Raw genomic sequence first — 12,207 nt, 5'->3', positions numbered from 1 at the left:
CTCCCCTCCTCCCTGCCCACCCCTGTATCTACACCTCTACTGTACCTGTCTTCCTCCTCTCCCCTCCTCCCTGCCCACCCCTGTATCCACACCTCTACTGTACCTGTCTTCCTCCTCTCCCCTCCTCCCTGCCCACCCCTGTATCTACACCTCTACTGTACCTGTCTTCCTCCTCTCCCCTCCTCCCTGCCCACCCCTGTATCTACACCTCTACTTTACCTGTCTTCCTCCTCTCCCCTCCTCCCTGCCCACCCCTGTATCTACACCTCTACTGTACCTGTCTTCCTCCTCTCCCCTCCTCCCTGCCCACCCCTGTATCTACACCTCTACTGTACCTGTCTTCCTCCTCTCCCCTCCTCCCTGCCCACCCCTGTATCTACACCTCTACTGTACCTGTCTTCCTCCTCTCCCCTCCTCCCTGCCCACCCCTGTATCTACACCTCTACTGTACCTGCCTTCCTCCTCTCCCCTCCTCCCTGCCCAACCCTGTATCCACACCTCTACTGTACCTGTCTTCCTCCTCTCCCCCTCCTCCCTGCCCACCCCTGTATCCACACCTCTACTGTACCTGTCTTCCTCCTCTCCCCCTCCTCCCTGCCCACCCCTGTATCTACACCTCTACTTTACCTGTCTTCCTCCTCTCCCCTCCTCCCTGCCCACCCCTGTATCTACACCTCTACTGTACCTGTCTTCCTCCTCTCCCCTCCTCCCTGCCCACCCCTGTATCTACACCTCTACTGTACCTGTCTTCCTCCTCCTCCTCCCTGCCCACCCCTGTATCTACACCTCTACTGTACCTGTCTTCCTCCTCTCCCCTCCTCCCTGCCCACCCCTGTATCTACACCTCTACTGTACCTGTCTTCCTCCTCTCCCCTCCTCTCCTCCCTGCCCACCCCTGTATCTACACCTCTACTGTACCTGTCTTCCTCCTCTCCCCTCCTCTCTGCCCACCCCTGTATCTACACCTCTACTGTACCTGTCTTCCTCCTCTCCCCTCCTCCCTGCCCACCCCTGTATCCACACCTTTACTGTACCTGTCTTCCTCCTCTCCCCCTCCTCACCCCTGTATCTACACCTCTATTGTACCTGTCTTCCTCCTCTCCCCTCCTCCCTGCCCACCCCTGTATCCACACCTCTACTGTACCTGTCTTCCTCCTCTCCCCCTCCTCTCCTCCCCTCCTCCCTGCCCACCCCTGTATCCACACCTCTACTGTACCTGTCTTCCTCCTCTCCCCCTCCTCCCCTCTTGCCCTCTCTCCTCTCCTCCTTCTCCCACCCCTCCCCTCTTGCCCTCTCCTCTCTCCTCTCCTCCTCTCCCCTATTAGGTCCTAACGTGTCTGGAGCATGAGCAGGAGAGGTTGTTGTGGTACTGTCGCTCCTGCCAGAGGCTGCTGTGTCCTGTCTGTAAGCTCCACAGAGTCCACCACGGCCACAAGGTGGCGCCCATCGCACAGGCCTGCCAGGCACTAAAGGTATCTATCTATCTATCTATCTATCTATCTATCTATCTATCTATCTATCTATCTATCTATCTATCTATCTATCTATCTGTCTGTCTGTCTGTCTGTCTGTCTGTCTGTCTGTCTGCCTGCCTGCCTGCCTGCCTGCCTGCCTGCCTGCCTGCCTGCCTGCCTGCCTGCCTGCCTGCCTGCCTGCCTGCCTGCCTGCCTGTCAAAACATGAAACTACATGTTTGCTTGCTGATATTGTCATCTGTCTCTCTTAACACCTGAGGACAAAATCACCAAGGAGATCAACTACATTCTGGCCAATCAGGACACAGTAAAGGCTCAGATAACTCAGCTGGAGAGTGCCATCACACACTTGGAGGTAAACTCTCTCTCCATCCTTTCTGTCTCTCTTTCGTCCAATCCACTACTTTCTTCCCTCTATCCTTCGATTGCCTCTTTCTCTCCATCACAGTATAACCATGCTCTTCTTTCCCTCCCTCTACCCCTCTCTTCTTCTCCCCTCCCCCACACTCTCTCCCTCTCACTCTCCCTCTACCCTCTCCCTTCTTCCCCCCTCTCTCTCCCTCTACCCCCTCCATTCATCCCCCCTCTCTCTCTCTCCCTCTACCACATCCCCTTAAACCCCCTCTCAACTCCCTCTCTAGTTGAACAGTGCGTTGGTTAGGGAGCAGTTGTCCCAGTCTGTGAGGGAGCTGGGGGCGTCTCTAGTGGAGCGACAGGGAGCGTTGACCCTGGCCCTGGAGGGGGCCCGGCTGAGGAGGGGGGAGGCCCTGTCGGCCCAGGTGTCTGAGAGGAGGGGTCTGCAGGAACACGGCGGTTTAATGGCCTACACACAAGAGCTGCTCAAAGAGACCGACCAACCCTGCTTCGTACAGGCCGCACGAATCACCCACAACAGGTACGGGTGGTAGATGCAAGACACACATGCGCGCACACACACCGTGGGTAAATAACAGGTGCAATATCAACACTTGACACTTACCAGCCACGCCCCCCTCTATATTTTCTCTCTCCCCGTTTCTATTTTCTCTCTCGCTCTTTCTCTCTCGTTTTCTCTCTCTGAATCTCTCTTTCTCTCTCTCCAGGCTGGTGAAAGCCATAGAGAATCTGCAGTGTTTCTCTCTCTCGGCTGATCCCTCCTTCAGACACTTCCACATGGACGCCTCCAGAGAAGTGAAACTCATCAGCAGCATGGGATACATAAGAGGTCCGTCCGTGTAAGAGGTTAGATCTGAAAGCTAACTCATCCCATCCACCAATATAACTCCTTTTTCTTCTCTGCCCCGCCCCTGCTACAGCCCCATTGGCTCCTGTGATTGACACTCAGCGCACGCTGGCCTATGACCAGCTGTTCCTGTGCTGGCGACTCCCCCAGGACTCCGCCCCTGCCTGGCACTTCTCCGTGGAGTTCCAGCGGCGAATGGGATTGACCGAGGCAGGCTGGGGAGGAGAGGTCAGGAGTCCCAATGCTCCACTGGTGTGGCAACGCCTGGAGGAGGTGGGCGGGACTAGTGCTGTGATTGACAGGCTGGAGATGGACAGTGTGTACGTGTTAAGGGTGAAAGGAAGCAATAAGGCGGGGTTTGGCGAGTACAGCGAAGAGGTTTACCTGCACACACCACCCGCACCAGGTGAGACACACACACAGACACGTCCGTACGCAATTCATGATACAATTATTGTTGGGGAATTGTTTAACAAAGTCAATACCTCTTTTGTCCCAATCCATCCCTTCACCTTCTCAATTCCCTCATCTTCTCTCTGCATAACCCACTCCCTCTGTTCTGTAACCCAGCTCCACCCCCCAGCCCTCTCTCCATCCCTCCATCCTCTCTCCATCCCTCCATCCTCTCTCCATCCCTCCATCCTCTCTCCATCCTCTCTCCATCCCTCCATCCTCTCTCCATCCCTCCATCCTCTCTCCACCCCCTGGTCCTCACTCCATCCCCCATCCCCTCTCCATCCCTCCATCCTCTCTCCATCCCCCATCCTCTCTCCATCCTCTCTCCATCCCCCATCCCCTCTCCATCCCTCCATCCTCTCTCCACCCCCTGGCCCTCTCTCCATCCCCCATCCCCTCTCCATCCCTCCATCCTCTCTCCATCCCCCATCCTCTCTCCATCCCCCACCCCCTCTCCATCCCTCCATCCTCTCTCCACCCCCTGGTCCTCTCTCCATCCCCTCTCCATCCCTCCATCCTCTCTCCATCCACCATCCTCTCTCCATCCCCATCCTCTCTCCATCCCCCATCCTCTCTCCATCCTCTCTCCATCCCCCATCCTCTCTCCATCCCTCCATCCTCTCTCCACCCCCTGGCCCTCTCTCCATCCCCCATCCCCTCTCCATCCCTCCATCCTCTCTCCATCCCTCCATCCTCTCTCCATCCTCTCTCCACCCCTCCATCCTCTCTCCATCCCTCCATCCTCTGTCCATCTGTCCATCCTCTCTCCATCCTCTCTCCATCCTCTCTCCATCCCCTCTCCACCCCTCCATCCTCTCTCCATCCCTCCATCCTCTCTCCATCCTCTCTCCATCCCTCCATCCTCTCTCCACCCCTGGCCCTCTCTCCATCCCCCATCCCCTCTCCATCCCTCCATCCTCTCTCCATCCCCCATCCTCTCTCCATCCTCTCTCCATCCCCCATCCCCTCTCCATCCCTCCATCCTCTCTCCACCCCCTGGCCCTCTCTCCATCCCTCCATCCTCTCTCCACCCCTCCATCCTCTCTCCATCCCTCCATCCTCTGTCCATCTGTCCATCCTCTCTCCATCCTCTCTCCATCCTCTCTCCATCCCCTCTCCACCCCTCCATCCTCTCTCCATCCCTCCATCCTCTCTCCATCCTCTCTCCATCCCTCCATCCTCTCTCCACCCCCTGGCCCTCTCTCCATCCCCCATCCCCTCTCCATCCCACCATCCTCTCTCCATCCCCCATCCTCTCTCCATCCTCTCTCCATCCCCCATCCCCTCTCCATCCCTCCATCCTCTCTCCACCCCCTGGCCCTCTCTCCATCCCCCATCCTCTCTCCATCCCTCCATCCTCTCTCCATCCTCTCTCCACCCCTCCATCCTCTCTCCATCCCTCCATCCTCTGTCCATCTGTCCATCCTCTCTCCATCCTCTCTCCATCCTCTCTCCACCCCTCCATCCTCTCTCCATCCCTCCATCCTCTCTCCATCCTCTCTCCATCCCTCCATCCTCTCTCCATCCCCCATCCTCTCTCCATCCTCTCTCCATCCCTCCGTCCTCTCTCCATCCCTCCACCCTCTCTCCACCCCTCCGTCCTCTCTCCATCCCTCCATCCTCTCTCCATCCCTCCATCCTCTCTCCATCCCTCCATCCCTTTATCTCCCTATCTCTCCTTCCTCTCTTTCACCTTGCTAACCCTCTGTACTCAGAAGAATCCTACCATCCCACTCTCTGTCCTTCTCCTACCTCTCTCTCTCTCTTTATCGACATCTCTCCCTCTCTGTCCTTCTCCTACCTCTCTCTCTCTCTCTTTATCGACATCTCTCCCTCTCCGACCTTCTCCTACCGCTCTCTCTCTTTATCGACATCTCTCCCTCTGTCCTTCTCCTACCTCTCTCTCTCTCTCTCTTTATCGACATCTCTCACTCTGTCCTTCTCCTACTTCTCTCTCTCTCTTTATCAACATCTCTCCCTCTCTGTCCTTCTCCTACCTCTCTCTCTCTCTCTCTTTATCAACATCTCTCCCTCTGTCCTTCTCCTACCTCTCTCTCTTTATCAACATCTCTCACTCTCTGTCCTTATCCTACCTCTCTCTCTCTCTCTCTTCATCAACATCTCTCCCTCTCTGTCCTTCTCCTAACTCTCTCTCTCTTGATCAACATCTCTCCCTCTCTGTCCTTCTCCTACCTCTCTCTCTCTCTCTTTCTCTCTTCATCAACATCTCTCCCTCTTTGTCCTTCTCCTACCTCTCTCTCTCTCTCTTTATCGACATCTCTCCCTCTCTGTCCTTCTCCTACCTCTCTCTCTCTCTTCATCAACACCTCTCCCTCTCTGTCCTTCTCCTACCTCTCTCTCTCTCTTCATCAACATCTCTCCCTCTCTGTCCTTCTCCTACCTCTCTCTCTCTCTTCATCAACATCTCTCCCTCTCTGTCCTTCTCCTACCTCTCTCTCTCTCTTCATCAACATCTCTCCCTCTCTGTCCTTCTCCTACCTCTCTCTCTCTCTCTCTCTTCATCAACATCTCTCCCTCTTTGTCCTTCTCCTACCTTTCTCTCTCTCTCTCTCTCTTTATCGACATCCCTCCCTCTCTGTCCTTCTCCTACCTCTCTCTCTCTCCTCATCTACACCTCGTCCTCTCTGTCCTTCTCCTACCTCTCTCTCTCTCTTCATCAACACCTCTCCCTCTCTGTCCTTCTCCTACCTCTCTCTCTCTTCATCAACTTCTCTCCCTCTCTGTCCTTCTCCTACCTCGCTCTCTCTCTTTATCGACATCTCTCCCTCTGTCCTTCTCCTACTTCTCTCTCTCTTTATCGACATCTCTCACTCTCTGTCCTTCTCCTACCTCTCTCTCTCTCTTTATCGACATCTCTCACTCTGTCCTTCTTCTACCTCTCTCTATCAACATCTCTCTCTCTCTCTCTCTCTCTCTCTCTTCTCCTACCTCTCTCTCTCTCGACATCTCTCACTCTGTTCTTCTCCTACCTCTCTCTCTCTCTCTCTTTATCAACATCTCTCCCTCTCTGTCCTTCTCCTACCCTCTCTCTCTATCTCTCTTTATTAACATCTCTCACTCTCTGTCCTTCTCCTACCCTCTCTCTCTCTCTCTTTATCGACATCTCTCACTCTCTGTCCTTCTCCTACCTCTCTCTCTCTCTTTATCAACATCTCTCCCTATCTGTCCTTCTCCTACCTCTCTCTCTCTCTCTCTCTCTCTTTATCGACATCTCTCACTCTCTGTCCTACTCCTACCTCTTTCTCTCTCTTAATCAACATCTCTCCCTCTCTGTCCTTCTCCTACCTCTCTCTCTCTCTTTATCAACATTTCTCCCTCTCTGTCCTTCTCCTACTCTCTCTCTCTCTCTCTTTATCAACATCTCTCCCTCTCTGTCCTTCTCCTACCACTCTCTCTCTCTTCATCAACATCTCTGCCTCTCTGTCCTTCTCCTACCTCTCTCTATCAACATCTCTCCCTCTCTGTCCTTCTCTTACCTCTCTCTTTATCAACATCTCTCCCTCTCTGTCCTTCTCCTACCTCTCTCTCTCTCTCTTTATCAACATCTCTCCCTCTCTGTCCTTCTCCTACCCCTCTCTCTCTCTCTTTATCGACATCTCTCACTCTCTGTCCTTCTCCTACCTCTCTCTCTCTCTCTCTTTATCAACATCTCTCCCTCTCTGTCCTTCTCCTACCTCTCTCTCTCTCTTTATCAACATCTCTCCCTATCTGTCCTCCTACCTCTCTCTCTCTCTCTCTCTCTCTTTATCAACATCTCTCACTCTCTGTCCTACTCCTACCTCTTTCTCTCTCTTAATCAACATCTCTCCCTCTCTGTCCTTCTCTTACCTCTCTCTTTATCAACATCTCTCCCTCTCTGTCCTTCTCCTACCTCTCTCTCTCTCTCCCTTTATCAACATCTCTCACTCTCTGTCCTTCTCTTACCTCTTTCTCTATCTTTATCAACATCTCTCCCTCTCTGTCCTTCTCCTACCTCTCTCTCTCTCTTCATCAACATCTCTCCCTCTCTGTCCTTCTCCTACCTCTCTCTCTCTCTCCCTTTATCAACATCTCTCCCTCTCTATCCTTCTCCTACCTCTCTCTCTCTCTTCATCAACATCTCTCCCTCTCTGTCCTTCTCCTACCTCTCTCTCTCTCTCCCTTTATCAACATCTCTCACTCTCTGTCCTTCTCTTACCTCTTTCTCTCTCTTTATCAACATCTCTCCCTCTCTGTCCTTCTCCTACCTCTCTCTCTCTTCATCAACATCTCTCCCTCTCTGTCCTTCTCCTACCTCTCTCTCTCTCTCTTTATCAACATCTCTCCCTCTCTGTCCTTCTCCTTCCTCTCTCTCTCTCTTCATCAACATCTCTCCCTCTCTGTCCTTCTCCTACCTCTCTCTCTCTCTCTCTTCATCAACATCTCTCCCTCTCTGTCCTCACACTGTCCATACTGTATAAACACTCCCCCAGTCTCCTGTGTTATTAAGTGTTCATGTGGCTCACTAAAGGAGATTAGTTTATTCATTTCTCAAAACCTGATCAGTGATCAGCAGTCATACCTATATTGGGCTAGGTTTCTCTCCCTCTTTAGAACTCCCTCTCTCTTATTTCCTGCTCTCCTCGTTCCCTCTCTTTCCTGGGGTGTATTTATTCCTCCAGAATGCATCAGTTTCCTGTAGATGTAAGCAGGTCTGCTCCTCTGCTCCTCTCCCTGATGCTATATCAAACCCTTCCCCTTCCTCCCCCTCTCCTCTTCCTCTCCTCCTCTCCTTCTCCCTCCCCCTCTCCTACTCCTCCTCCTCTCCTCCTCCTCCCCCTCTCTCCCTCCTCTTCCTCTTCCCCTACCTCTCCTCTACATCCTCGTCTCCCTCCTCCTCCTCTCACTGTCCCTCCTTTTCCTCGCCCTCTCCCTCTCCTCCCCCTCTCCCTCTCCCTCTCCTCCCCCTCTCCTCCTCCCCGTCTCCCTCTCCTCCTCCTCCCCCTCTCCTCCTCCTCCCCCTCTCCCTCTCCTCCTCCTCCCCCTCCTCCCCCTCCTCCTCCCCCTCCTCCTCCTCCTCCTCCTCCCCCTCTCCTCCTCCTCCTCTCCCTCTCCTCCTCCTCCTCCTCCTCCTCCTCCCCCTCTCCTCCTCCCCCTCCTCCCCCTCTCCCTCTCCTCCTCCTCCCCCCTCCTCCTCCCTCTCCTCCTCCTCCCCCTCTCCTCCTCCTCCCCTCTCCCTCTCCCCCACCTCTCCCTCTCCTCCTCCTCCTCTCCCTCACCTCCTCCTCCTCTCCCCCTCCTCCCCCTCTCCCTCTCCCCCTCCTCCCCCTCTCCCTCCTCCCCTTCTCCCTCCTCCCCCTCTCCCTCTCCTCCTCCCCCTCTCCCTCACCTCCTCCCCCTCTCCCTCCTCCCCCTCCCTCCCTCTCCTCCTCTCCCTCTCCCTCCTCCCCCTCTCCCTCCTCCGTCAGTGTTGTGTTTCTCTCTGGACTCTCGCTGGGGTTTGCATGCTGACCGACTGGCTCTGGGTAAAGGACAGACGTATGCCCGCAGCGTGCCCGGCCTCTCTCTTCTGCAGGCCGCTGACCGCTCCCTCACTTCCTGTCACCTGACCTCTGACCTCCTCATAGGCGACCTGGCCATCACCCAGGGAAGGCACTACTGGGCATGCTCGGTGGAGCCTGGCTCCTACCTGGTCAAGGTGAGAAATAGAGATTTTGTGTGTGTGTGTGTGTGTGTGTGTGTGTGTGTGTGTGTGTGTGCATACGTGCGTGGGTGTGTGTAACTTACTCAATCTAATTTGTCATTTTTCTCTCTGCGTTCCTCAGGTGGGAGTTGGACAGGAGGCCAAGCTCCAGGAGTGGTTCCACCTTCCCCAGGACATGGCCAGCCCCCGGTGAGACAGGAGAGAGGGAGGTAGAGGGAGGGAGGGAGGGAGAGGGAGGTAGAGGGAGAGATGGAGAGAGAGGGGGGAAGAGAAGGAGGGATGGAGAGGGAGGGGGGACAGAGGGAGGTAGAGGGAGGGATGGAGAGGGGGGGGACAGAGGGAGGTAGAGGGAGGGATGGAGAGGGAGGGCGGACAGAGGGAGGTAGAGGTAGGGATGGAGAGGGAAGGGGGACAGATAGAGGTAGAGGTAGGGGGGACAGGTAGAGGTAGGGGGACAGAGGGACAGAGGGAGGTAGAGGTAGGGGGACAGAGGGAGGTAGAGGTAGGGGGGACAGAGGGAGGTAGAGGTAGGGGGGACAGAGGGAGGTAGAGGTAGGGGGACAGAGGGAGGTAGAGGTAGGGATGAAGAGGGAGGTAGAGGTAGGGGGACAGAGGGAGGTAAAGGTAGGGGGACAGAGGGAGGTAGAGGTAGGGGGACAGAGGGAGGTAGAGGTAGGGGGACAGAGGGAGGTAGAGGTAGGGGGAGAGAGGGAGTTAGAGGTAGGGATGGAGAGGGAGCTAGAGGTAGGGGGACAGAGGGAGGTAGAGGTATGGGGACAGAGGGAGGTAGAGGTAGGGGGACAGAGGGAGGTAGAGGTAGGGGGACAGAGGGGTAGAGGTAGGGGGACAGAGTGAGGTAGAGGTAGGGGGGACAGAAGGAGGTAGAGGTAGGGGGACAGAGGGAGGTAGAGGTAGGGGGACAGAGGGAGGTAGAGGTAGGGGGACAGAGGGAGGTAAAGGTAGGGATGGAGAAGGAGGGTGGAGAGAGGGAGGTAGAGGTAGGGATGGAGAGGGAAGGGGGACAGATAGAGGTAGAGGTAGGGGGGACAGAGGGAAATAGAGGTAGGGGGAACAGATAGAAGTAGAGGTAGGGATGGAGAGGGAGGGGAGACAGGGAGGTAGGGGGACAGATTGAGGTAGGTAGAGGTAGGGGGACAGAGGGAGGTAGAGTAGGGGGACAGAGGGAGGTAGAGGTAGGGGGACAGATAGAGGTAGGGGGACAGAGGTAGGTTGGACAGAGGGAGGTAGAGGGACAGAGGGAGGTAGAGGTAGGGGGACAGATGGAGGTAGGTAGAGGTAGGGGGACAGAGGTAGGGGGGACAGAGGGAAATAGAGGTATGGGGGACAGATAGAGGTAGAGGTAGGGATGGAGAGGGAGGGGAGACAGGGAGGTAGGGGGACAGATTGAGGTAGGTAGAGGTAGGGGGACAGAGGGAGGTAGAGGTAGGGGGACAGAGGGAGGTAGAGGTAGGGGGACAGAGGGAGGTAGAGGTAGGGGGACAGATGGAGGTAGGTAGAGGTAGGGGGACAGATGGAGGTAGGTAGAGGTAGGGGGACAGAGGTAGGTTGGACAGAGGGAGGTAGAGGTAGGGGGACAGAGGGAGGTAGAGGTAGGGGGACAGAGGGAGGTAGAGGTAGGGGGACAGATGGAGGTAGGTAGAGGTAGGGGGACAGATGGAGGTAGGTAGAGGTAGGGGGACAGAGGTAGGGGGACAGAGGGAGGTAGAGGTAGGGGGTAGTAAAGAAGTGGTTCCAATGACACTAAAACTAACCAAGTAAACTCAGTCTCCCCCGTCCTCCCTCTTCCTCACTCCCCGGTCCCCCTTCTCTCTTCCCGTTCCCCCCTCCTCTCTCTCACCCTCCCCTCTCTCTCCCCGACCCCTTCCCTCTCTCTTCCCGTTCCCCCCTCCTCTCTCTCCCCCTCCCCTCTCTCTCCCCGACCCTTCCCTCTCTCCAGCTATGACCCAGACAGTGGCCATGACAGTGGGGCTGAGGATTCCCCAGACTCCTCCCCTCCCTTCTGCTTCCTCACCATGGGCATGGGCAAGGTCCTCTTACCCCAGGGGGCAGCAAACTTACACCACAGTACCCATAGTACCCATGGGAACAACCATGGCCCTCCTACTGCCCCCCTGCCCCCGCGCCTGGGGGTTTGTCTGGACTTCGAAAAGGGGCGGGTCACGTTCTACGACGCCCACTCGCTGCGTACCCTGTGGGAGGGGCATGTGGATTGCTCTGCCCCTGTGTGCCCGGCCTTTTGTTTCATTGGTGGAGGGGCACTGCAGCTGCAGGAGCTGGTGGCCAATCGGAGCACAGAGGAGCCACTGCACAGAAGGGTCACCATCCAATCACGCGCCACCAATTTAGGTAACTGAAGAAGTATGGAGTGGAATGATGTGGAAAGACCCTTCATCAACTTGATGTTTACTTGTTTATGTTTAGGTTTCATTTGTAATGTCTGCAACTGTTGATGATGTACATTATGCAGAATAGAAGAATGTCAATGTCCCGGAATCCAGGGGATTATAAAGTGTTCTGCAGGTTACATCAGGATACGTGTATTCTGTGATTCCAACTGTTGCTGTGTTGCATCTGAAAAGGACTCATGAGTGGGACGTTAACTGGTAAATGACTCATGAGTGGGACGTTAACTGTTAAATGACTCATGAGTGGGACGTTAACTTGTAAATGACTCATGAGTGGGACGTTAACTGTTAAATGACTCATTAGTGGGACGTTAACTGTTAAATCACTCATGAGTGGGACGTTAACTGTTAAATGACTCATGAGTGGGACGTTAACTGTTAAATGACTCATGAGTGCGATGTTAACTGGTAAATGACTCATGAGTGCGATGTTAACTGGTAAATGACTCATGAGTGGGATGTTAACTGGTAAATGACTCATGAGTGGGATGTTAACTGGTAAATGACTCATGAGTGGGATGTTAACTGGTAAATGACTCATGGGTGGGATCTTAATTGGTAATTGACTCATGAGTGCGATGTTAACTGTTAAATGACTCATGAGTGGGACGTTAACTGTTAAATCACTCATGAGTGGGACGTTAACTGTTAAATCACTCATGAGTGGGACGTTAACTAACTCATGAGTGGGAGTGGGACGTTAACTGTTAAATGACTCATGAGTGGGACGTTAACTGTTAAATGACTCATGAGTGGGACGTTAACTGTTAAATGACTCATGAGTGGGACGTTAACTGTTAAATGACTCATGAGTGGGACGTTAACTGTTAAATGACTCATGAGTGGGACGTTAACTGTTAAATGACTCATGAGTGCGATGTTAACTGTTAAATGACTCATGAGTGCGATGTTAACTGTTAAATGACTCAAGAGTGGGATGTTAACT

The 12,207-nt window shown here is 54.5% G+C and overlaps 1 protein-coding gene across 1 annotated transcript in view; it reads left to right on the top strand.

Moving 5' to 3' along the window:
* Positions 1–11,528, top strand: part of LOC139388418 (tripartite motif-containing protein 46-like) — a 24,472-nt gene extending 12,944 nt beyond the window's left edge. The window contains exons 5-12 of the mRNA XM_071135068.1: positions 1,326–1,472; positions 1,734–1,829; positions 2,116–2,369; positions 2,557–2,678; positions 2,770–3,102; positions 8,600–8,829; positions 8,957–9,024; positions 10,793–11,528. Coding sequence (XP_070991169.1) covers positions 1,326–1,472; positions 1,734–1,829; positions 2,116–2,369; positions 2,557–2,678; positions 2,770–3,102; positions 8,600–8,829; positions 8,957–9,024; positions 10,793–11,210 — 1,668 coding nt within the window. The 3' untranslated portion in view covers positions 11,211–11,528. The remainder of the gene's footprint in view (positions 1–1,325; positions 1,473–1,733; positions 1,830–2,115; positions 2,370–2,556; positions 2,679–2,769; positions 3,103–8,599; positions 8,830–8,956; positions 9,025–10,792) is intronic.
* Positions 11,529–12,207: the final 679 nt, after the last annotated feature.

Source organism: Oncorhynchus clarkii, chromosome 3 (assembly GCF_045791955.1).
Source record: "Oncorhynchus clarkii lewisi isolate Uvic-CL-2024 chromosome 3, UVic_Ocla_1.0, whole genome shotgun sequence".
In the NCBI taxonomy this organism is placed as follows: Eukaryota; Metazoa; Chordata; class Actinopteri; order Salmoniformes; family Salmonidae; genus Oncorhynchus; species Oncorhynchus clarkii.
The sequence above is the reverse complement of the archived record's forward strand: the minus strand, read 5'-3'. Positions and strand labels throughout refer to the sequence as shown.